The sequence below is a fragment of the Dermacentor andersoni genome, chromosome 6 (assembly GCF_023375885.2).
Source record: "Dermacentor andersoni chromosome 6, qqDerAnde1_hic_scaffold, whole genome shotgun sequence".
NCBI classification, from domain to species: Eukaryota; Metazoa; Arthropoda; class Arachnida; order Ixodida; family Ixodidae; genus Dermacentor; species Dermacentor andersoni.
The window spans coordinates 148,703,460-148,728,463 of NC_092819.1; the positions used below are offsets into that span (position 1 = coordinate 148,703,460).

General features: G+C 49.1%; 1 protein-coding gene across 1 annotated transcript in view; it reads right to left on the minus strand.

The window, feature by feature from the left end:
* Positions 1-1,941: 1,941 nt before the first annotated feature.
* Positions 1,942-25,004, minus strand: part of LOC129382769 (sodium-coupled monocarboxylate transporter 1-like) — a 52,210-nt gene continuing 29,147 nt past the window's right edge. The window contains exon 7 of the mRNA XM_055066950.1: positions 1,942-2,136. Within this exon, the coding sequence (XP_054922925.1) occupies positions 1,977-2,136 (160 nt within the window). The 3' untranslated portion in view covers positions 1,942-1,976. The remainder of the gene's footprint in view (positions 2,137-25,004) is intronic.

The following is a 25,004-nucleotide window of genomic DNA, read 5'->3' on the forward strand; positions in this document are numbered from 1 at the left end:
TTCTGAATGAGGGCAGATTGCCCTGTTCCGGAAGGAATAGAAGTTGGTTATCCATCGATTGCTGGCGGACTGAGTTCTTGAAGCTATCAGGTAGGATGGACTTATTTGCTTATAAGGAAGGAATTGTGTTGCAGTGTAACGTTATCGAGACCTTCCGGCACGTATACGACAACACTCTGCCAACTATTTTTGCTGTGGATCCGCTTTAGCGGCATTTTTAAACTTCAGTTGCACGCCGCCACTATTTCGACCAGCCAGCTGAAGCTAAGTAAGGGGAAACGGTCCAGTCGCAAACGCCGGCGCCACCTTCCTCATCCGGTTATCTATTTTCATTGTGCTGGCTCGGCCCCATCGAAACGCTCTCCACTTGAGTGTGTTCCTCGCCTATTCTCAGCTAATTAGACAAGAAAAAACTGCTCAATGTAGGCAATGTTGTTCGTTTTGAGAACGAACAAAGGTTACCTCCTGTGAACTAGGAGATCATTTGATTGGGCTGTTCAGACAACGCTGCGGATTACCGCCCGATGCTTTCGTCAGTGGTTGCGTAAATTCGACGTGAGCAGATTGGAATAAAAATAAATAGAACGTTATAGGGTCCTTAGTGTTTCTCTCCTGATTTAGTTTTTTTTTTCCTGTAAAGTAGTTACTAATAGCAGGTTTCTTTTTCATTGCCGCCACCACTGAGAATGTCTCAGCTTCTCTGATGACTTTCAGCTTTATGTTCTTTGTTGCCCTGTTGCTCACTATAACGACTGCATACTTGCTGGTAAGCTTCCTGTTTCTCTTCCTCCTCTGTGAATCAATGTTTTTTCTGTTCAAATATCTGAACACTCTCCCAGCCCATGTAATTTTTTCCATATTTCCGAGTCTTCCTTCTTGATCAATTTTACACTGAGCTTCCCTCACTTCAAAACTTATCCAGCCCACACCAGCCTGCACAGCTTCACTTGTAGTCCTCCCGTGAGCGCTTAATGTGAGCCATCCCACAGGAGTCAACAATTGGGGCCGCAGCGCCCCCGCGTGGGGCTGTGGTTGTCTGAGACGGCATTAACGAGTTGATTGTGCCACGCCGGGCATCGCGCAAGTAAATTCCGTGGAACCTCTCTGAACGGGAGCTGTTGTAGCGTATCATTGCATGGCGCTCGGAGTGGTGCGGGATGTGTACGCTCGGCAATCAGCATAACTCAGCACACATAATTACTACGGATAACGAAATCCGCACCCCGCCGACCATCATATAATGCTACGCACATCGTCGAGAGTTCCCGTTCAGGAAGGTCCCGCTTTGTTCTTTATATTACAGAATGGTAATTTAATAATACGAGTAAAAAGCTTATTTGTTGTTGTTTAGGGGCGCTTTCAGTATAAAAGTTAATTGGGGAAGCCGGACAATCATATTTGGTTTTGTGCCGCATTCTGTGGCAAAAAAACTTGCCTAACACGTGATGCAGTGGGTTACTGTCATTGATATGATTATTTTGTTGGGAAACGCTATAAACAAACTTAGAGACACGAAGAGAAGCACGTACAAGTCTGAAAACTTCCGCACCAAAAGGAACAACGCATGCCCCCCTTTTCAAAGAAGAAAGTATAGAAGCTTGGAAAGGTATATTGCAGTCACACATTGCGCATTGTGTCACCGAATTGGCACAAGGAGCTTATTTAACACTGCTAAGATGCTGTGCCATTTGTTGTTTCTAAAGACCTACACGCATCATTCAGCGATCGAAACGCGATAGTTGGAAACGCATGGCCGCCAGCACCACCAGTGGGCACCGGGGAAACAGAGCCCATGAATTACTCTGTGCAATCGAAGCGACGCGCCCATGTGACGCATTGTGACGATGTTCGGCCCTTCCATCAATCCTCTCGTGCTCACCGTTGGCTCAAAACGCACCAGCCGCCACACGCTCCGATTTATCGCGTTTGAATCGCTTAGCACTGTACACATAGTGAGAAGGGAACATGTTTCATTTTCAACGGTAAAAAGATGGGCACCCACATGAGAAGTCGTGTTTTATTAAACACTTGCCTGTGGCAGCACTCACGATAACTCCCAGCAAAATGGTCGCGAATATAACGAAGAAGCTGCCCCAGAGATAGGACATGCGGGACAGGAGGAACGAGTCGTCTGGCCTGCAAAGAAACGGGAGAAGTTTGCCCTACATATAAAATAAGCCTGTGCACAAAGAATGTGCTCTGCAGCGTACCTCCCATTTTATGAACGAACCTTTATTAAAGAAGTTTTTCTTTCCAATTCTGTCATATTCCTTTCGATTTCTCCGAAGAGTTTGGAATGACAAGAAGTTGAAGAAGGTATACGTGCCCGCTTATTGTGCTTCGGGAATCATGTAAGAGAGTGCTACAAAGTAAAATTATTACAGCGAAGCTGTTAATGCAACAAGATACGCTCAAGAACGTTTATACAATTCACGAAGTTTGTATAGTTGAAATCTTGAACTTTACAGGTAATATGCAAATAAACCTTGAAGTGTGCGGCCTATGAGGGGCTAAAAAAAGTTTGCTGAACCTTCGCTTTCTGCCTGTTCATACGGGTTACATGAAACACTGACAAAGATTTTCTCCTATTCCCAGTGGATCATAAATAGCAGCAATTTCATATTTTCCAAACATTGGGTGGTGCTGTGGGTCACATGTAGGGAAGATTTTGAAGGGTACATGTTTATTCTTGCCATGAAAGTAAAAACAGAATACTCCTTTTGATCTCATTTTTATGTGTTGTAGGAGGCGTGTATTTGATTCTCCCGGTCTCTTCGGTGAACTACGCAGGGTATGTTGTTTATATTTCGATAAACTAGAAAGCACACGGCGGCACAGTGATATATATTTATTCTGTGAAGTTGAACTAGATAGAGCCTTTGCACAAAATTACTGGAGCAATCACCAATGTTAATCAGGCTCCTAACAGAAATGTATGTACATATTACTAAGATTACATTTGGTGGCAATGAAAGGCATGTTAGGTGTAATGGGTGGCGAATCTTAATCTTTCTTCACCTAATTAGGCGATTTGAAAATAATTGCTAAACGATTTGTTTTTTTAGCCTTTTTCAGGCGATATAAAGAGTTCGCATTATATTTCACCAGCCCGTTCACCGAATATAATGAGGCACATTTTATATATCGTTCAAGATATAGGTAGTCGATATTGAAAGTTTGTGGGTTACATAAAACATTTTCAATAGAATACTTCTGCAAGATCGGTGGAGCATTAAAAGACAGAAAATCTTGTTTTTTGAATCGTGAAGAAATGAGCCAGCTAGCTTAGGGAAACTGGAAATGAAGTTTTGCTCAAGTGAAGATAACTTTATGGCAAATGTTCGTTCAAATTTAAACTTGCGTCGTTCAATTACAGCCTTTCACTTTGGCAAGCGTTGGAAAGTAGTGACGCGAGTAAAGTGTCCTAGGACTACGTCCCTCGGAAATCTGTCCTTCCGTCTGTCTAACGCGTGACCCGATGCGCTCCATAGGTGTATATAGGGTTATGTGTGTGTATGGGTGGGGGGTATATAGGATAATGCCGTGTGACTGCTGAGGATAGCAGAGATTAGCCATGATGACTATATATATATATATATATACCTAGTATATATTGGAAAGAACTCTTACGCACTATCTAACAAGTCCCACTAGGGGGCTTCTGCAGCAATTTTTTCTGTTTACTGCTTGGTTAGTTCCTGACCACTGCGCTAAAGTTTTATCTAGGCACTAGGGGCGCTTGGATGTGTCTAAATATTTTCTAATGCTATTTATGCTTTATTTTGTATATGTTGTCGCCGAACTTTCTGTAACCAGATTGTGTGCTCGACGCAAAGGGCGTCCGATTTGGTATCTTGTAAAGCGAAGTGCACAAAGGCGTGTGCACTTCAGCCTTGGAGTCCGGTAATGAGTCATAGGTTGGCAGCGTCAAGGCCCGGCACGCCTCACTACGGCGTCTGTCATAGCCCAAGTGGCACCACATAGAAGTACAGGCTAGTCAATCAACATAACCACGATGCTCAGGACCAATGTTTTCATAAGATTACCAGCGTCATAAGAACACACGTTCAAGTGCCCATCAGCATACTGCGCAGCACCATACGCGGAGCACAAGACGGCTCAATATTCTAGTTGGTTCCGGATCAAATCGGTTCAAGTCGTCTATTTTGCTACACCGACGCACTTTGCAGAACCGACACTGCACGTACGCATAATAGGATGACAAGGCGAAGGAGGGGTGGGGGGGGAGGGTAGTTATCCAAGCGGCGACAAACATCGATCTGAAACATGCCAGTGCGGCCGAGCAGTACGATGCAAATGGCGGCTCAAGAGACACAGTGCGTCAAAATTACGTACGAATTTTGGATGCTGTAAAACGTGATCAGCGTGTCTTAATGTCCATTGCATTACGAAGTCTTCTCCCGGCAATCTCTGATTACCCCCGACTTCGGCTAGCTGATTGCAAATTGTGGCTGCAAATTTCATCATTCCACCTAATTTTCTCCCGTCCTCGACAGCGCTTCCTTTCTGTTCATACTAAGCATTTTGGTGACCACGCAAGCGTGGAGCCCGGCGTGGTCACTAAAATTCTGCTGCTGTGGCTGCTGCTGAGCGGGGGTCCGGCGTTTATTACTATTTCACGGATATAATGTTCACCCCCAAGATTTTCCAAGCTGTTTCTTCAATGGGCATCATGCATCTTTGTGATAAATGCTGGATGCGGCGTAGTATCCATGCTGATGCTATTGTGTATTCTGGTGGGTGTTTGTGGGTCATTTACTAGGGTAAGGTGGGCCCCTTGCGCCTCAAGCCATCGACTGCCGCCTTTCGCGGTGTCTTTCTTGTACCCCAACATTGGTGTGGTGCAATAAAGCGCCCAGTAATACCATATGTAAGCTATGGCTTACTAACCGAGTCAGCCTCAGCGATCGCTGCTGCTTCAACGATAAGTCTAGTGTTTTCATTGGGATGCCTGGCCAATATACTGTTTTTTTTTCCAAAGAACAGAATACAGCCGCATTTTGCGCAATGGACACCTATAGAAACTCATCTCGCTGCTTGCGCGCTTTATTGCTATGTTCTTGCAGTCTAACATTTAGAGACCTACCTGTCTGCCCTATATAAGACACCGCATTTCATGTGTATCTTGTAAACTATGCTTTTCGAACAATCCGTATACGTTTTTTGTTGTGATTGACAAAGCAAGAACTACGTTACCTAGCGAACATAATTAGCTCTAACGCAAGCTGTGCAAGTTTTCTAGGCATTGAAAAGACTAAATCGAAACTTACTCGCTTTCCTTTTTTCTTAAGTTTGTGACATATCTTATGGAGGTATGGGAGAACAGCCGCTTTAGTTATTCGATCATGTAGCTGAGGTTCACTACTCTGAGGATGAATGCTTGCCCTTGAGATAAAAAGATCGCTAGGGTACCTAGCCACCTTCAAGCCAGCGATCTGCGAATTAAAACTGGATTCTGTTAAATGATAGCGGGATTTATTTAGTGCATTATGCAAGCAAGAATGAATAGCTCTTTTAATCACTTTTGAATGAGCAGATGCATAGGACAATGAAGGCTCATACATCAAGCCTACATAATGCCGAGTAAAGGATAGTTTCCGATCGAAAAACCTAAGGGATCCATTTTCCGAATGTTCATGCGTGAGTGAGAGCGGGGCTAGGCATTCTTCAAACAGAAGTAGCGTCTGCAGAACAGAGGCCGCAACACAGCTGTTCTCACAGTTAAGCAGAATCAGAAGATCATCGAGAAAACGAAAGGCTTTACCGAATTTTGTACTGCCCAACCGTGACTCGACGTTCCTGTATAGGTACGCCAAAAATAAATCCTTCAAAGAGGGGACGAAACAAGACCCTATACATATCCCGCTTTTCTGAAGGAAGAAGTTCCTATTACATTCAACGAAGGTCAAGGAAAAAAAAGATGAAACAATTTTGTAAAATCCGGAACACATTTGGAACACATTTGGAACGCCACATCACCGAAAATGGAAATAGCCCATTCACTAACAACCAACTGTGTGGGGTGCGGAATATAATATATAAGTTTTTAATATATGTGGGCATAGCATTAAATGAAACGTTAGAATGTTGAGAAATGTAGTGTATAATGTCGTAAAATCCCTCAATTAGAAACGGATTATTAACTTCTAGCTTCTTAAGGTGACACTGGAGCTAGTAAGAAAGAGAGTTTTGCCACGTGCCTTTTTCCAATATGACACCAAAAGGCGCCTCAAGCTCGTTGGTTTTTACTGAGAAAAACAACCCAAAGGCAACCCCTTCCTGCCTGTCTACAGATTTTTCAAGAGTGCTAAGGTTCAATTCTGTTAACATGCGCTTCGCCTCTGATTTTATCCTCCTCAGATCAATATCAGTTCTCCTAATGAACACCAAATCAATGGAAATTTGCGCTTCTTTTCAAGAAAGTACTTCTAGGTGTGATAAAAAACCCACCTTCTTTCTCAGCTGCTGCGAGACAACGCCCTTTGTTGGTGAAGTAGGCAAAACACCCTTTCAACGGGAATAGCATTTTGACGATGAGAGTACAACCGAAGCACACCGACGCCCTCAGACACGCAACGGTCATCCTCACATTCCACAGTAGTCAAATCACGCACCATAGTCAGAACTTCCGCTGGAGTGTTCCTTCCCATTGTGGCAATCTTAGGTCCAAGAGCGAGAGTATGTGTGACGAAGTCCGGAAAGATCACACCGACATCTGTGTGAACTTGTTTCTCTGTCTTAGGAGTATGCCGAGAAACGAATTGCGACTCTGACATACCGACGCTGGCACTACCACCACGGCAAGACAGCAGTGTGACCACAGATTAGAGCACAGCGCTGGACCTTGGCTCTCCGAAGCGTTTTTCGGCGGGCCCGGACCTGGCTCAGCCTCGAGGCCACGGTCCCAGACAGGACTCGGCCCGCTCAATAAAGGGCCTCACTATGCCTGGGAGAACACGCGAACATTATGTATTGGTCAAAGGCACGGGAAATGACACGTGCAAAGAGCTTGTCCTTGTATACTTTAGCGAACAAAATAGAAAAACAGATGAAGTCTGTATTTCTCTCTTTTCCACAAAAACGAACATTGTACCCGCGTAAGTAGAGGTCGAATATATAAGAACTCAATCAATTTACAATATACAGTACTTCAATATACAGGAACATCAAGCATTTTACTTCCTACTGCTTTTGCGATTGCTCTGTTGCAAATCGCGATGCTATTATATTACTTTAGCGCTAACGCAAGAGGTGTCTCTTTCAACTTGTGCGTTTATCTCATGCTGCATGCTTGTGAATTCGCCTGTTTGTATATAGATGCATACTTATTCGCATGCTAAATGACCTCATAGGGCCAAATCGTACGATCAAGGTACGTAAATGCATGCGCGCCAGCGGAAAAATAACAGCACAGGCAATGATGTGCAAGTGATGTGCACATCATATCTCAGAAAAATCGTAAAATACAACTTACACACAACCTACAGACATCATAGCGTCTGATTCCACATACGAGAAAAGATAATTCTGTTATGCGGAAACTCAAAATAAAAGCCCCTTTCGTAAATGCCAACGCCATAAAGCGCTGCGTCCGGTTCCATGCAACAGCTCCAGATGGCGCTCGCCTACATCGCATCGCGGCCCACGCAAGAGGCCGCGTTTCTACCAGAAAGCTCGCCTTCGTGCATAGCGTTCGCAGCCAGTGTTACCTGGTAAACATTACGCTTATATGAGCCACAGTAGCCGGGAAGCGTGAGAAGCAGTCAGGGGTCTCTGAATGCTATCGCGTTGCACTCTTAAAGGCGAAGCTTAAGCGTCCTCCAAATTTTTTAAAGCACATTCACTATCATGAAATGCGTATAAACACCGCCACTCCTGCTGCAAAATACGTATTTATATTGCAGTGAAATACCATATGGAACGAAAAGCATGGAAAACATTGCTAATGTAACGAGTTTCGACCCCGGTCGAGACACACTCGGAGCGTGTGCAACTCTGGTAGTAGACGACCACTTCGTGAAATGTTGGCGTTCGGGTCTGGAGTCGCTTCACGCACAGATAGCACTCAGAGCACGCTGTTGCCCTCAGCGATCCGCAGTAGCTCTGCGAGCGTGCTCGTCGCGGCACCCCACGGTAGCCGCGGTATGTGACACAGCAGACACAGCTCTATGAGCTACTGTAGTGACTATGTTCACCACAGGGCTGGAGTGCACGCTTGCGCTCATATGCCCTAGTCTAATCGTGCTATGTGGCGCGGGCCACCTTTGTCCTTCACCAGCTTGACCAACAGATAGTAGCCACATCCAAACTGCGCATTTTGCGCAAAAGGCACCCCGCAAATGTAGCTCCAGCTCCGACGAGTTCGGCTTTAGCGGGGCATGAGCGTAGCTTCAGACTACGTATTAATTACAGCGCAAGACGCTGACTTCTTCGCTAGCAGGCATTGCCATGTAAACTTTGAAAATACTATTTTGTCTGCAGTGTGTGACGTACACTAGCCTCAATAGCTACAAGGGCTGCTCTTGACTACTTGTAGATTCCCAGATTAGACGCAAGGCTTTAAGGAAACCAGTCTTTTAGTGCATATATGCATCCCTTCCTACTGTCCTCATGATCGTCTTACATCACTATTTTTGTACCCTTTCCCTTTTCCCCTGTGCAGAGTAGCAGCCAGAGCATGCTAGCTCAGGCCCACCTATCTACCTTTTTAACAAGTTACCCTCTCTCTCTCTCTCTCTCTCTCTCTCTCGCAGCTTCAAACTAGCAACAGCAGCGGTAGCGACAGCGTCATTATGCGAACTCGGACCACGCTCTTAGTTTTTTCTCCGAACATTTAAATTTCAACTGAAAACCGACGCTCTGTACGTCTACAACAACATTTACCTACCGTCGTAGTTTAGCCGCTATGGTGTTGCACTGCTAAGTACGAGGCCACGGCATCAAATCCCGGCCGCGGCGGCCGCATTTCCATGGGAGGTGAAATGCAAGAACACCCGTTTCCCGTGCATTGGAGGCACGTTAAAGATCCCCTGGTGGTCAAAATAATCCGGAGTCCCCCACTACAGCGCGCCTCATAATCCAATCGTAGTTCTGGTAAAGCCCAGAATAAAATCATTAATTCCGCATCCAAACCATTACGACTGCTTGCTGCAGAGGGCAAGTGTGCTTACAGTATTATTTCAGGCACGAAGCTTTTTGCCCACTCGGATATCAATGGAGCAATGGCCAATACTTTGTACCCAGCTGGTTCGTTGAAGAAGGTCAGCTACACAGCTACACGCTCGATAATTTCGTTGAACGTTTTCTCGTGATAACCTGGCGCATCGTGGAGCTACGCGCCGTGGATTTAGTTTCCGCTTGGTAGCATTTTTTCTTGCGACCGAGCGTCAATGTCTACGAAGTTGATTAAATTAAATTCTAATGCTAACGGCTGCTGAGTCGCACTCGATCGTTACAGCCATGAGGTAAGCCTACAGGTATACCTGCGCTAGATTGCCAGAAGTCCCATTAGCAGGCGTTAATTATTTTTTAACATTCTGCAACACGCAAACACATGTATGTGGCCTGGTGCTGACAGCTACACGGTGACGCCTTGCAGACTACCGTCCCGTTGCATGTATTCTTCCGCAAGAATTATTTTACGCATTAAAAAGAGGTCGCATTCTAAAATATGTGTCCTTAATTTACCTAGCAAGCCATTACATGCGCATTTTACAAACTGCAGCGTTTTTCAAAGCAACAGTCTATATTTTCGGTCGGCTAAGCGGCGCGCGTCAAACTTACGAATGTGTTTAGTATGCTTCCCTTCAGTGGAAAAGCGTAATAAGAGGAAGCATTTTAATTTGTCATATACGAACTGGGTACGTAGGGTTACCGCCAACGATGGTCGTCAAAACGTTATCGGGAACATGAAATTGTTCAAATCATACAAACTGGTTTGCTGCACACAAGAACATCCGCATTGTCATTGTTCATACTTCTTGGACTATAAATGCGAGAATTGTGCGTTGTCTATTTCGTATTCGAAAAGCAGCACTTTCTCATCGATGACACGATAACGTAATGTTTGTTTGAAAGGTCGTTAGTTTCTGCAAGGAGCGCCTCTCGGGGCGGGCATTCGGTATTCCCCAAACTACAACACCTGACACCACGGTGAACATTACTAGCTTTCTTAAATAGTGTGGTTAGCCACCAAGTCGTTCTAGCTTTACTAAGTTTCTTTCTGCTCGTGAATCTTACACAGGTTCATATGCTTTCCATGACATCTCGTGAACATGTAGAGCAACAGCCGTAGTCTCTTTACGCTTTTCCGCAACACCGGTGCGGCAGTCGCTAGAATCCTTCTGTTGTTATCTAGCTATACCCGGCCGGTAAGTATTATAGTCACTTTCTGTCTTGTCCCAACATTGATTATAGTTTGAGGAAGGCATGTCCCGGTGATCTTAAATCACTTGCAACCACCACCTTCTCCACTTCGCTGACATGGACGGATTTAAACATGAGCTATGGCGCGAAGTAAGCGCTGAGAGACAGAGCCTTAGTCTTGCAGTTCAGCGAATCACGTTGTTACAGTCGCGTGCACGCTTTTGAAGCCATAATAAGAAAGGCGCCGACCTCGCTCGGCGATCTTTAATTTGAAGTAACAGTCGGCCTCCGCTCCCCCCCCCCCCCCCCCCCGCCCTGCACTATCGGCTCCGAGATCGGGTAGCGCTAAATCTAACAGGCAACGCCCCAACATCCGCCAAAGTAGCCATGTGGTGGCGCATTCTGATAGCCAACGGTGGCCCCGCGTGACAGTCTGCAGTGTGCCTTCAGCTCACTACGAAACGAAGTCTGCGAAGGCGTGTATACTCGAGGACAACTTTCTGTGACTATGAAGGGAAAGCTCTACGAATGCAAAGCGCGCATAATTGAGAGCGCTTTTAAAAAGGAGTGACGTGTTTTCATCCACGTTTGTTTAAGCTAGGAAAGAGAAAACATAAATACCTTATTAGCAACAGGCAAATAAGACGAACCACACCGTTGAATGTGAAAGTTTATTATTTATGGCTTTTTCCTTACGTGTCTGAGCAAACGCGATAACGTCACACGTGGAAGCTGCGTCGATTCAGCGTCTGTTGCAAGCAACCAAAAGCACTGTCATACGCTGGCGAGCTACTTGGCGTGGTAACACACGTACACAACCTCTGCCCCCGCAACTTACCCGTCATAGCCACAGAAAGTTGTCCGCGAGTATAGCCAGGAGCGTCCAGGAGTGGCCGTAAGTTTCACGTGGTCCGAGGCTAGATGAGCGTTCAGAAGTAATAAATATTGGCGAGACCCGATGGCTCCGACACTTATAAACAGTCTGGCTCAAGTTGTGTCTGGCTCAAGTTGTGGCCAAGCGTTAGCAACAATAGTCAGCGATAGTGCGATAGTCTTACTTCCGGAACTACGTCATTCCTATCAAAATGATGAAGCAAATGTTCGCTTACTTATTCCTATTTCTTAAATTGCGTGAATAAGCATACATATTGTTACGTAGGAAGACGCAGACGAAAAGCTATATACAGGTATATTTACATGAAAATACACCGCACTTGGCCAAGAAACAACAGCCCGTGCTAGCCTCTAATCGTCGTCGTCGTCTTCACACTGCTCGCCTCTTCGTGATCGCAAATACTGTTCCGTAGCACTACCCCCGGCGGCAAAAGCGCCGTCCCGGAGCGACTAAAGGCCAGACTCGGAAGGAGTGTAGTAAGTCTTGAGCCTACTGACGTGCACGACATCACTAGATGCCAGAGTAGAGGACGAGGTTGAACGCACAGGAGCAATTTCGTACGTCACAGGCGTCACCTGGCGCAGCACGCGGTAGGGCCCGGTGTATCGCGAAAGGAGCTTCTCTGATAGTCCGACCTGTCGAGAGGGTGGCCACAGGAGCACGAGCGCACCAGGCGAAAACTGTACGTCTCGGTGGCGGGCGTTGTACTAACACTGCTGAGTGGTTTGCGAGGCCATCAGTCGAGTACGGGCAAGCTGGCGTGCATGGTCGGCGAGAGCGATGGCGTCGCGCGCATACTCGCTTGTTGAGATCGCAGTGGTTGCCGAACAAGTCTCGGAGCTTTTGTTTAAGCGAATCCCAACTGGTTAGCTCATATTCGTGCGTCCGAAACCAAACTAGAGGTGTGCCACCGAGGTAAATGACTACGTTGGCGAGCATTATAGTAGGGTCCCACCGGTTATTGCGGCTGACGTGTTCTACAAGCTGATTCAGTCCTCGACGTCTTCCCCATCTTTGCCCGAGAATACGCCAGGACCACGGGGAGTGGGGAGAGTGATGTAGGTCGTCGAAGTGGCAGCAGGTGTCGGAGCCGGCGGAGACGAGTTTTCGTCGCCGGGAGCCATGAAGGAAGGCTCGACGTACCATCCACTGCGAAGCTCCGTGACGAGGTACAGGAAATGTCCACTTCCACCAGGTACGTTACGTAGGAAGACGCAGAAGAAAAGCTATACACAAGTATACTTACAGGAAAATACGCCGCACTTGGCCAAGAGGCAACAGCCCGCGCTAGCCTCTAATCGTCGTCGTCGTCTTCACACTGCTCGCCTCTTCGTGATCGCAAATACTGTTCCGTAGCAATATTAACAGTAGGAAGAAGTGACCTGATCCAAACAACCTTCATGGTTGAGCTCGGCTATTCGCTAATAGCAGCCGCGTATGGGACATGGAAATCATAACAAGCGCTAAGGAATGGGAACACAAAGACATATAAACTGGAGGGACGCTAGCCCATCCAGTTCATATGACGCCATATAGTGTCCGCTATATGATCAAATATGGCAGGCCGAAAAGCGCGAGCAGAATTCTGTTGAAAAGAGCGTTTAAAAAAAAAAGGTGACTTCGGAGCTCCATTTGCGAGCTCCACGCGCGGCGCACGAGTGCAATATTTGGCTGCGTTGGCTGCGATGTTTACCACATCGAGTGTCTGCAATGGTCGCCACAGGGTCAGCGTCTCGTGTGCCGCCTCCACACCCTCGAGGGCTCGGGCATAGGCCAGCGTGCCACCGAGTTCAGCACTCGCATCGCCTCTTTGCCTCAACTCCACCCCCTGCCGCCTTCGCCGCACGCCTCCGCGCTCCTCGACGTAAACATCACCGTCCCGGGCATCAAGAGCAAGCGACAAGCAGCACTGTGTGCCATGCAACAGGAGACGGTTGCATTGATCTTCGAACATCTACGCGACCGACTCCTAGTGTACACTGACGGATCCGTGTCCAGTGACGGTTCCGCCGCTGCCACGTGCACGGCACCGGACATTTCTGCGTCTCGACAGTGCCGCCTTCGTTTTCCTGCCTCGTCGACAGTCGCCGAACTCGCGGCGATTGACCTCGCGGCTGACCTACTTCTTCAGCAGTGCGGTGTCCCGTCTGCGTGCGGCTCTGTGCATGCTGAGGAAGGACTATGCCAGTCTTCCGCTTGTGCAGCGCGTGGGATCAAAACTGCGCCATCTCGTAAATCAGGGCTGCGATTTGGCATTGCAGTGGGTCCCCGCGCACATCGGCCTGCCCGGGTACGAAGCGGCCGACGCCCTCGCGAAGCAAGCTCTCTCGACTCGCTTACCCCTCGCCAGCTCCGTCACCCGTTTCGACGCGGCCAAGACGGCGATACTGCGCATTCTCCGCGCGCAGCACCAGGATCCGCGCGTTGCTGCAGGTACGCCCCCTGGCCTCCTCTCCCGCGCGGGTCTCTCCCGCTGGGACCGCTCGTTTCTCCTTCGGCTGCGCGTCGGCTGCTACAACATGGCCGCCAGAATGCACAGACTGCACGGAAGAGGCAGCCCTGCGTGCTTGGATTGCAGCGAGGAGAAGACGCTTGAGCACCTTCTGCTCCGCTGCCCGCCCTTCGATGTTGAGCGCACTGCGCTATTTGCATCATACCGTCGTGTGGGACTGCCCTGTGACTGCCCTGTGGGACTGCCCTGTGACGCAGCTGAGAGCGCGGCTGTAAGCCCCGCATTGCTTCTTCACCCTTGTTATTTTCTTTCCGCCTTCTTTTCCTTCTCTCCCTGATCTTTTCTCCCCACTCCACTTTCCCTGTGCAGTGCTGTTGAGGTGTCCTCCTCTGAGAGACAGTTACGGCACTGCACTTCTCTCTTCCTCTCCTTCAAAAGTCACTACACGGTAGCATATGCTATTCGCGGACTGTGTTTTCTCACGAAGCCCGAGGGCAGTTCAGGGTCCCTTTAAAACTGCATTACAAAAAGTAGTCATCTCGCTTACGGAAACGCAGCGGAAAAAAAAAATCTTTTGCGGTCCGTCTTCACGGCGCATTTGCTTGTTTCGTCAACTTACCCATTGTGCTCCCTAAACATTCCAGCACTAACCATAGTGCTAACCATTGTTAATGCTATGAACGTCATGTAATGTTCTGCCTGAAGCCCAATGTTTATTATTTACAAACAACAGCCCCCCCCCCTCTCTTCCTCCAGGCGCCAATGTTGGTCGTGCGCAGAAAACCATTCTAACGAAAGAGAACGGAGCAAGCTCTGCTCCCCCTTCAAGCTTCTTATAACGATGTTTAACTAGTTCCTAAGAAGGTCTTATTCTCTGCAAGAGGCTTCTGCTGTTGCACTAATTGATTTAAGGCCTGAATGGAGTGCCGAAGTCTCCGGAATTTTCGTTGCTGGGCTAGTTGGATCAAACTTTATTTGGCGCTGATGAACCTTGTTCAGTAAAGACGGGGAGCGAAATTCAAACAGGACAAGCTGGAGACTCTATCTTGTTCAGTACCTCGGTCATAATCTTCAATACATGGTCAATACAATGTACCATTTCAATAGCTGAAGTCGGCTTACTCTTTGTTTCATTGCGCTTCCAGAAGGGGTAACAAAGAGGGAAAAAGATGTATGTTTGTTAAGTGTGGGAAGGCTTTCACGCAATGGAGGTTATTATATTGTTGCGCGCGAAGGAGACCGTTTGTAACCCTTACGGATGAAGGGGACCGTTTACTTTAAGTCGTGAAGGTGAGCGCAAGAGCGGTCAGCTGGTTTATCAACTGAGCGTCGTCCTCTTCTTCTTTCTTCCACTCGGGACCGCAAGCACGTTCACTGGTCTTCGTTTTCTTCATGCGTAACATTCCTCTCGTCGCAGACGAAGCCCGCCGGGCGAGTCAATCCATGTGTCTTGACGTGAACAATTTCAAGCGGGCGACATGGACCACTTGTGTCTTGGCAGCTCTTCTACCACTCGCCGTGAGGCGAGCTATGTTATACGTGACTACCGTGAGTCTGTTAATAATCACAAACGGTCCATCGTAGGTGGCCAAAAGCTTTTGGCATAACCCGCGTTTCCATACTGGAGTCCACAGCCAAACTAAATCACCAGGGCGATAGGTTACCGGACGGTGGCGAATGTCGTAGCGTGCTTTTGATCTGTCCTGCGATGCCAAAGTGCGCAAACGAGCAATACGACGAGCTTCTTCGGCGAGGCAGAGAGTCTCGGCGACAGTGGGATTTTCGTGACTGCAGAAGGGGAAAACAGTGTCGATTGTGTACCGGGGTGGCCGTGCGTACAGCAGGAAGAAAGGGCTATAGCCGGTGGTCTCGTGCTTGGCGGTGTTGAACGCGTACGTGATAAAAGGCAGTACGTCATCCCAGTTCTTGTGGTCGGATGAAACGTACATAGATAGCATGTTTACAATTGTTCGGTTGGTGCGCTCCGTAAGCCCATTCGTTTGTGGATGGTATGGTGTCGAGTGACGCAAGTGGGACTCACACAAACGAAGCAGCTCCTCTACGACGTCTGCTGTGAATTGTCGTCCACGGTCGCTGATGATCACGCGAGGCGGACCATGTCGCAGTATCACATATTGCAGCAGGAATGTTGAAACGTGAGTGGCAGTTGCGGAGGGCACGGCCGCCGTCTCGCAGTAGCGTGTGAGGTAGTCGACGCAAACAACTATCCAACGGTTTCCCTTGGCTGATTTTGGAAATGGGCCTACGAAGTCAATGCCCACTTGTTGGAAAGGCGTGCTTGGGGGCGGGATCGGCTGCAGAAGACCTGCTGGAGCAGTAGATGGCCGTTTGTGGCGCTGACACTGCATGCAGCTGGCCACATACGTCTCAACAGATTGTCGCATTCCAGGCCAATAAAAGCGTTCCTGAATCCGGTAGAGCGTCCTCGCCGAACCTAGATGGCCAGACGTAGCGTCGTCGTGCATAGCACTCAGAATCGCTGTGCGAAGGCTCTCCGGCACCACTAGGAGAAAACGTGCGCCAGTGCTGGAAAAGTTCTTCTTATAGAGGAGTCCATCACGTACACAGAAATGGTTTGCTGTCGTCGAGGCGGTCGTAGCGGTGAAGAGCGGTGTTAATTTATCGTCTTTTCGCTGTTCGGTTTTGAAGCAGTCGACGTCGGGAAAACGCGGCGACACAGAAGCCACGAGGTGATTGAAGTCGTCGGCGTCACAGTCCGTAGTACTAAGTGGCATACGCGAGAGGCAGTCCGCATCAGCGTGTCGTCGACCGCTCTTGTAAGATACGGTGAAGCTGTATTCTTGCAGTCGGAGCGCCCAGCGCGCAAGGCGGCCACAAGGGTCACGAAGATTCACAAGCCAACACAATGAGTGGTGGTCGGTGACCACTGTAAAGGGGCGTCCATACAGGTAAGAACGAAACCGCTGAACCGCAAATATTACCGCGAGGCATTCTTGTTCCGTCACAGTGTAATTCTGCTCGGGCCTACTTAATGAGCGGCTTGCATATGCGATCACGTGTTCGCGGTCACCGTAGCGTTGAACTAGGACGGCACCAATACCTATGCCACTGGCATCCGTATGGAGTTCTGTCAGAGCTGAAGGACTGAAGTGTTGAAGAACCGGTCGTGACGTCAGCAGGAACTTCAACTGACGAAAAGAAGAGTCGCACTCCGGAGTCCACTCAAAGGGGGTGTCCTTTCGTAGCAGGCATGTCAGCGGATACGCAACGTCGGCGAATTTAGGAATAAATCGGCGGAAATAGGAACAAAGCCCCAGAAAACTACGGAGCTCCTTGACACAGCGCGGTGCACTGAACGCTTCAACGGCTGCTGTTTTCTGGGGATCAGGGCGGATGCCATCCTTGTCGACGAGGTGCCCAAGAACAAGGGTTTGGCGGTCTCCGAAGTGGCATTTCTTATAGTTTAAAACTAGACCAGCGTTTCTGATGCAGTTCAGGACAATATCCAGACGCGAGTTGTGTTCGCTGAAGGTGCGGCCAAAGATGACGACGTCGTCGAGGTAGCACATGCAGATGTTCCACTTCAAGCCACGCAATACAGTGTCCATAAATCTCTCGAAAGTTGCCGGAGCGTTGCACAATCCAAATGGCATCACATTAAATTCGAAGAGCCCGTCAGGGGTTACAAAGGCAGTCTTCTCCTTGTCGTCAGGATGCATCGGAATTTGCCAATAGCCGGATCGTAAATCTACTGAGGAAAAGTAAGAGGCGGAATGAAGGCAGTCTATTGCGTCATCAATACGTGGGAGTGGGTACACGTCCTTTTTTGTTACAGCATTCAAACGGCGATAGTCGACGCAAAATCTCCAAGATCCATCTTTTTTTTAAACAAGAATCACTGGAGCTGCCCACGGACTTGCTGACTCTTGTACGACTCCCTTTTTCATCATTTCGTGCACTTGTTCGTTGATAATCTGGCGCTCTGATGGTGAAACACGATATGGCTTTTGTCTAATCGGATTTGCCGAACCCGTGTTGATGGTATGGCGCGTTCGAGACGCAGGGATTGCAGGTATATTGTCCTTCTGCGCAAAGTCGAATACCGAAACGTGCTTCGAAAGCACACCCACTAACGTTCGGCGTTCACTCGTGCTGAGCGATTTATTTACCATCGACAAAAGGGCTGTTTCCGAACTGTGGTCATCAGGTTCTTCCGGCACATCTGTAAGTTCAGCCACTGATAAGGACGCGTGTTCCCTGGCGAATGCTAATTTCATGCCATCTGGTAGTATAACGGGCTCCTTAGAACAGTTTACGGTCCATAAGCCAGTGCGTCCGCCTTTGATCGACACCACACGATGTGGCACCAACACATTCTTCTTCATACAGTTAAAGTGCATCGGTTCTACGGTAGCTTCGAAGCAGTCGGAATCGGCGCCGCAACAGACAATGGGAACGCAAACGGTAGATGATGCAGGTATGACCGTATCACCACAAACACACAGTGTAGTTTCGCGATCGACAGGGTTCTCCAGGAGTCCTGATGGAATCCTACCACTTAAGAATACTTTTCCTGTGCGGCAGTCGACAGTAGCACCACACTCCCGCAAGAAGTCCATGCCGAGAATAACATCATGGGTCGACCGAGGAATAATTACAAACTCTGTCGTAATAACATGGCCTCCCAAAAATTCGTCAGCACTACACACACCAATAGGTCGCAACGGCTCACCACTCACTCCACAGAACTTTGAATCTTCGTCCCATTTAAACAAAACCTTTCGCCCTAACACGTGTTTAAAAGAGACACTCATGGCCGAAATTGTTGCGCCTGTGTCCACCAGAGCCATCACAGGGACATTATCTACAAGAACGCGCACTTTGTTTTTCAGCATCAACACAGGAGGTATTTCTGTCAGTAGCACGTCTCCAGCGACCTCACCTCCATCGGCCGCGCTAGCTAGTTTTCCGGTGACGAAGGGGACGCGCTGCGACGCAGCGGTGAGGGAGAACGGGGAGCACGACGTTGCGGTGGGGGTGTCAAACTTCTGTCAGATGCTGGGGAGCGATTCCGGGAGCTGCTCAGCCAATACTCGTCGCCAGACGATACGTGTGCTGGCCACGGGGCACCGTGTGGCCGTTCGGAGAAAACTGACGGCTGGCCATACCACGTGGTCATACGCTGGTTGCAAAACCGCGATATATGACCCGGGACACCACAGGAATAACACACCGGGAGAGGCCGAAACCTTGGTCGTTCGTCGATGAAGCGGATATTATCATTTTCCCGCGTGTAGTGGGTTGGTTCGTGGCGTGTGTCACGACGATACATCGGGCGTCGAGAAGGCGTGCGCTGAGTGCGTTGGTCATAGCGCGGAGTCGGCGGGCGTGTTGTCATCCTCGATTGTGGGGCTGCGCTGTACCCCACGGCCGCTGCGGTAACCATCGGTTGCCAAGGGGCCGAATGTGGCGCCGTCATAGCCTCTCGTGACGTGTACACGCGATGGTGGTCAACAGTTGAATGCAACAACCCTTCGCGGCGGGAAAGTTTCTCGCGGACAATCTGTCGGATGGTCGAAGGAAGGTCGAGGCAAGGACTCGTGTCCACACTGGCAACCGTCGTAACGTTTGCCAACCGACCAAACTTTGGCGCAATCCGACGCATCTTGAGCGTTTCAAAAGTTCTGCAGTGCCGAATGACGTCGGACACAGAACTGAGGCTCTCCTTTCCAATTAGAAAATTGTAGACATCCTCAGCCACTCCTTTCAGCAAATGTCCAACTTTATCTTCTTCCGACATGCGAGCATTGACCACCTTGCACAGCTTTAACACTTCTTCGATGTATGTTGTGCATGTCTCACCTGGTAGCTGCGCCCGTTGCGACATTGTCTGCTCCGCACGCTTCTTTTTGGCGACTGAGTCCCCAAAACACGCCTTTAACTCGTCAACAAAACGTTCCCACGTCGTAAGCGCGTCCTCGTGGTTCTCATACCACACGAGGGCGGTATCGGTCAGGGAGAACACCACATTGGTGAGCTGAGCGGTTGCATCCCACCCGTTGGATTTGCTCACTCGTTTGTAGTGGACGAGCCACTCGTCGGCATCTTCCCCCGCTTTGCCTCCGAAGGTGGGTGGAACTCGGTAGTATGGCAGTGGACTGCTAGGCGCTGCCCTCGGAGTGGCTCCTTCTTCTGGCATGTCGAAGATGGTCACGGCTGATGGCGGGAGGCCGGCAAGTCGACGGCTTCGACAAAGCTGCGGCAGTGATGGTTCCGTTGTTGTGAGCGGTACCCAGCACCTCCACCACTTTGTTGCGCGCGAAGGAGACCGTTTGTAACCCTTACGGATGAAGGGGACCGTTTACTTTAAGTCGTGAAGGTGAGCGCAAGAGCGGTCAGCTGGTTTATCAACTGAGCGTCGTCCTCTTCTTCTTTCTTCCACTCGGGACCGAAGCACGTTCACTGGTCTTCGTTTTCTTCATGCGTAACAATATGTTTGTAGCGCACTTCTACGTGCCACAATGGCTCGGTCACAAAAGAAGACGGCGACAAGCCAGCACGCTGACCGTATGCGAGTTGTGAAACCGCCGAAATCAGGCTCCCGCATGATTGAGCGGGCTCGTCTGAAATATTATTTGTGGACACCAGGCCCCAATGTTTGTCTGGTTTTTCTTCACCCAAAAATTGGTGACTCCGGACGTCGCGTCATCGTTCTCAGCTCCGGGTGCCTCAGCCCCTTCGCGGGGCCTACCGCCGCAATGAGGTCGAGCCCCGCTGTTTTCGCGGTCCGCCTTCTTATCCAGTAAGACACGGCCTCGGATTCTCCCGATCAAGTATACTGCTGTTAGCGTCACTAACCCGCGATGCCAAGGTCTCCGCTCTTAAGCTCCCAGAGTTATGGTTGTCAGACTCGGGGAACATTGGTTCATTACCATCAACTCTTTCTTCCGTCGCCACCGCCTCAGTTCGCAGTTGGCCATGTTCGACCGTGTAGTTGGATCGCTTCCACGTTCTACTGCTGTGATTGTTCGCGATGTTCGACTCTCCCCACCCATCAACCGCCCATATGACCACCTTAAGGTGACGCCCATCCCACGTACCACTAGAACGAAGCAGCATTGCTTACAGCAACTTCCTACATTGGAGGAGCTCGACGATCGCAAATTCACCGACTTATTGCGTCGCATGCAAGCCTTGGCTGGAAACCTGACTCCTTCAACTAACAGCGCACTTCTTCGGGAACTTTTCCTGCAGCGCCTGCCACCGCAGGTGCCCATGATACTGGCCGCGTCCTCATTCTCGACGCTGGGATCTCAGGCACAGCTGGCCGACAAGATTATGAATTTCAGTTTTCTGTCCGTGGGCACAGTTCATCGCACTCCTGACCCTCCGTCCCACGGCGCAGCCGATGGAGACAGCTATATATGCGCGTCTCCTCGAAGCTATCGAGTAGCTCACACGGCAAGTAGCCCGAGTAATAGCTGAGGTCACTGCTATTCGAACACGCCGACAGCATTCTTCGTCACATCCTTGCCGCCCCAGTCCGGGTCACTTATTACGCCATTTTCCTCCCGATACACTTTGATGGTACCACCGTTGCTATGACTCTTGCGAAAACCAGTGCCGCAGGACCTGCTACAACGCGGGAACAAACAAGAACACTGACGGCGACCACTCTTCCTGGCGCCAGATCCAGTGGCCTTTTCTACGTCATCGACCGCGTCACCAAAGTCCGCTATCTCGTCAACACTGGCGCCTAGATTTGCGTCATTCCTCCTACGTTGGCTGAGCGCCGCCATCCTCCCGACCCGCCTCCTCTCACCGCGGTCAGCGGGTCGACCATCCGGGCCTCCGGACGAAAGTCGTTAACCCTTGACATTGGCCTCAGACGTGCCTTTCGATGGATCTTTGTCATCGTGACCGTCCGCCCGCTCATCATCGAAGCCGACGTTTTTGGCACTACAAGCTTGTCGTCAACGTGCGGCACGGCCGCATCTTCGACTCCAGCACGAGCTTTCCTGTCGCGCTCCACCGCTTCGGCTTCTCCGGGCGCGCATAGCCCTTCCTGACCTTTGCTCAACCGTCCTTGCCGAGTATCTGGACGTTTTCCGAACGCCTCTTTTCAGTCCTATGTCTCTCACAGCGTGACACATAATATCGTCATGACTGGCCCTCCCGTGTTTGCTCGCGCTCGTCGCCTCGCGCCGTTTCGTCTCGCTGTCGCCAAAGGGCAGTTTGGACACGTCATTGACCTTGGTTTCATTCGTTCCTCCTCCAGTCCTTGTGCCTCGCCACTCCGTATGGTGCCCGAAGAAGACCGGTCACTGGCACGCGTGCGGCGATTACCGTGCTCTCAACAAGGTCACTCTCCCGGTCCGGTGCCCAATACCTCACATTCAGGGTTTTAAGACGGCACTGCACGGCTACACCGTTTCTCGCAAGGTCGACTTTATCTCCCTTCGGCCTGTTCTAATATCTGCGCATGCCTTTCGGTCTATGTAACGCGGCCCAGAAATTTAAACATTTTGTTGACCAGGTATTGCCTGGCTTGACGCGCTGATTAGCCTATCTTGATGACATTCTAGACTGTAGCACCAAACGCCGAAGCTTACAAGCTCCACCTATGTGGTGCTCGCAAGACTCAGCAAGTTTGTCTTATCGTTGATGGTCCGGAGAGCGACTTTGGCGTTAGGGAGTTGTATTTTTTCGGCCATCGCGTCAACGCACATGGCATTCGTCGACTCCGGATCCGCGACACAGCCATTCTTGCGAGAAAACATCAGCGCGAATCAGCTCGGTTCCAGCATTCGCTTCTTGATCTTGGAGCAGGAAGAAGCACAGTGCGTACAAAGCTCCAGCGCGGAGCGCTTACAAAGCTAGATTTGACACGTAACAACCACTGCGCGTTTGTTTTGGAGCAAGACAAACTAATCCATGGTACAGTGTAGAAGCGCGACTGAAGAAGGACGTAGAAAGAAACAGATACACAGACACAGCGCTTCCGTGTATCTCTGTCTGTGTATCTGTTTCTTTCTACGTCCTTGTTCAGTCGCGCTTCTACACTCTACCATGGATTCTAACCAACTAGCCCACCAACGTGTTTTAACCAAGACTAGCTAAACAACTATTTAAACTTATTTACAAAAGCTGGAATCAGTTCACGCATTTTTATGCAGTTGACGCTTTATTGTGCGTTTTTACGGAGGCCGCTGCTGGTTCATTTTCATTTATTTCGCTTTTTTTATGTACGTTTTAGTTAGTTTAACAGAAATTTGTAAGACCAACGCGAAGCGCACCGATAGACTTCAGCCGCCGGCTTGCTTCCCCCGGTTTTGATGGGAAGCGCTATAATTTGATGCCGACATCGCCTTCGCGCTTGTAACAATCCTTAACGCAGTAGCGTCTGCGCTTGTTCTTTTTGTTCACACTTCTTACGTAGGAGCTGCCAAGAGGCCGCGGTGAATTCATTGGAAAATTGGAAAAGCAGGCTTTCAGGCGCCCCTGAGCGCACCACGGACAATGGTGAAATGACGGTGAGGGCCTACCCACGGGTGCTGACCGCCGCTGCTAGGTAGCGCGACATGTACAGGCAAACTTCATTGCAGGGCGCCATAGGTCGGCGGCGGACGGCAATCCGGAAGACTTCACTCGATTTTTAAGCCGCGCCTGCTATTTTTTCTTCGGGAATGTGTGCACATACACCCCAAGTGTGAGGTGCCTTCGGGACAGGGTGAACCCCATTGAAGTTTACTCGAACGAGGAGTTCCTTTTCAGATACCGGTCCACGAAAACGTCCGTACTCGCGATAATGTCCGACTTGAAACTACAGGACAACACGGATGGAAGAGGGACACCGCTTCCCGCAGTGTTGAAGCTATTGATCACGCTGAGATTTTTCGGCTCTGGCGCAATGCAGACAGTTGTGGGTGACCTGGTAAATGTGTCGCAGCCATCGGTGTCGCGATGCATATGGGAGACGACGCAGGTCGTGTGTTTATGGCTTTTTCCGAAATATGTGCGACTTCCCGACGCTCAAGAAGCAACGTCGGCGATGACCTGCTTCTACAACATCGGGGGATTTCCTGGTGTTACTGGGTGCATCGACTGCACGTGCGTGACAATCGACAGTCCGGGCGGGGATGATGGGGAGGTGTTCCGAAATCGGAAGGAATGCGTCTGTGTTAATGTGCAGGTAAAAATGCGTGCCTTTTTTATTATTCCTTTTGTTTGTTGCCCTGTTATGTACTGCTTTCCTTAGCGTGTCAGCGGCGCGATGTCACCATGCTGTATGGTTACCCTTGAATGTATATTATGCAGAAACGAAGCGGTTGCGATATTGCCATGAAGTTTGTGGACACTTGTTGCAACTGCCGCATTGATCACCTCTTAAGGCAAGCTTGCTGTGCAATGAAATTTACTGTTTCGCTGTGTGTTACGGTCGGCTGCGTTACTTAAATCAAATTATGTATTTGGAAATAATAGATTATGTAATCATAATTATAAATGAATGACGTAATAAGTGTGTGCTTTATGTAATGCCTACAGATGTTCTGTCTTACGTAGGATGGCAAATAATGGCGTCTGCATTTAGGTGTGTGTTCTTTTTTTCTGAAGAGAGCATGCATCATACTTCAGTGCACCTGAGCTGTAGTATTAAAGGGAACGTCCCAAAATTTCGCATCCTGTACAAGTTCTCACACTATTTTCTGTCGTGAACTAGTAGCGTCCATCACAATTATATGTGTTGCTCTCTTTTGCAGGCGGTCACCGAACCAGAACTACAGTTTCTGGATGTAGTTGCAAGTTGGCCTGGATTGATTCACGATAGCCGCATATTCTCGAACAGCAGAGTGATGGTGCTCTACGAGCAAAAAGCTGTACCAGGCATTCTTCTGGGTGACCAAGGTTATGCCTACCTGTCATATCTGATGCCACCACTCAGAATCCCCGGACAGCTGTAGAAAAGAGGTAGAACGCATGAAGTTTTGCAACAGCTAAATGAGTAATATGCAAATTGACCTGTGGTGCACAGTAGCCTACTTTTATGCAGATCTACAGCATTCTTTTTTTACTACTATCAAGAGATAACTGTGGTTACGTGCCGAAGATATACCATGAGAGCTGTGGGTAGCGTAAAACATGCACGGAAAGAGATTGATTTCCGTGAAATTCGAGACGCTTTTATGTACACAATCACTGCACTTGTCAGCATGATTCCTAATATTCAGCGCACAGATCTATTGTAAATATCGAAGTTACAAGTTTGAGTGTGAAAGCAATCTACGCCTG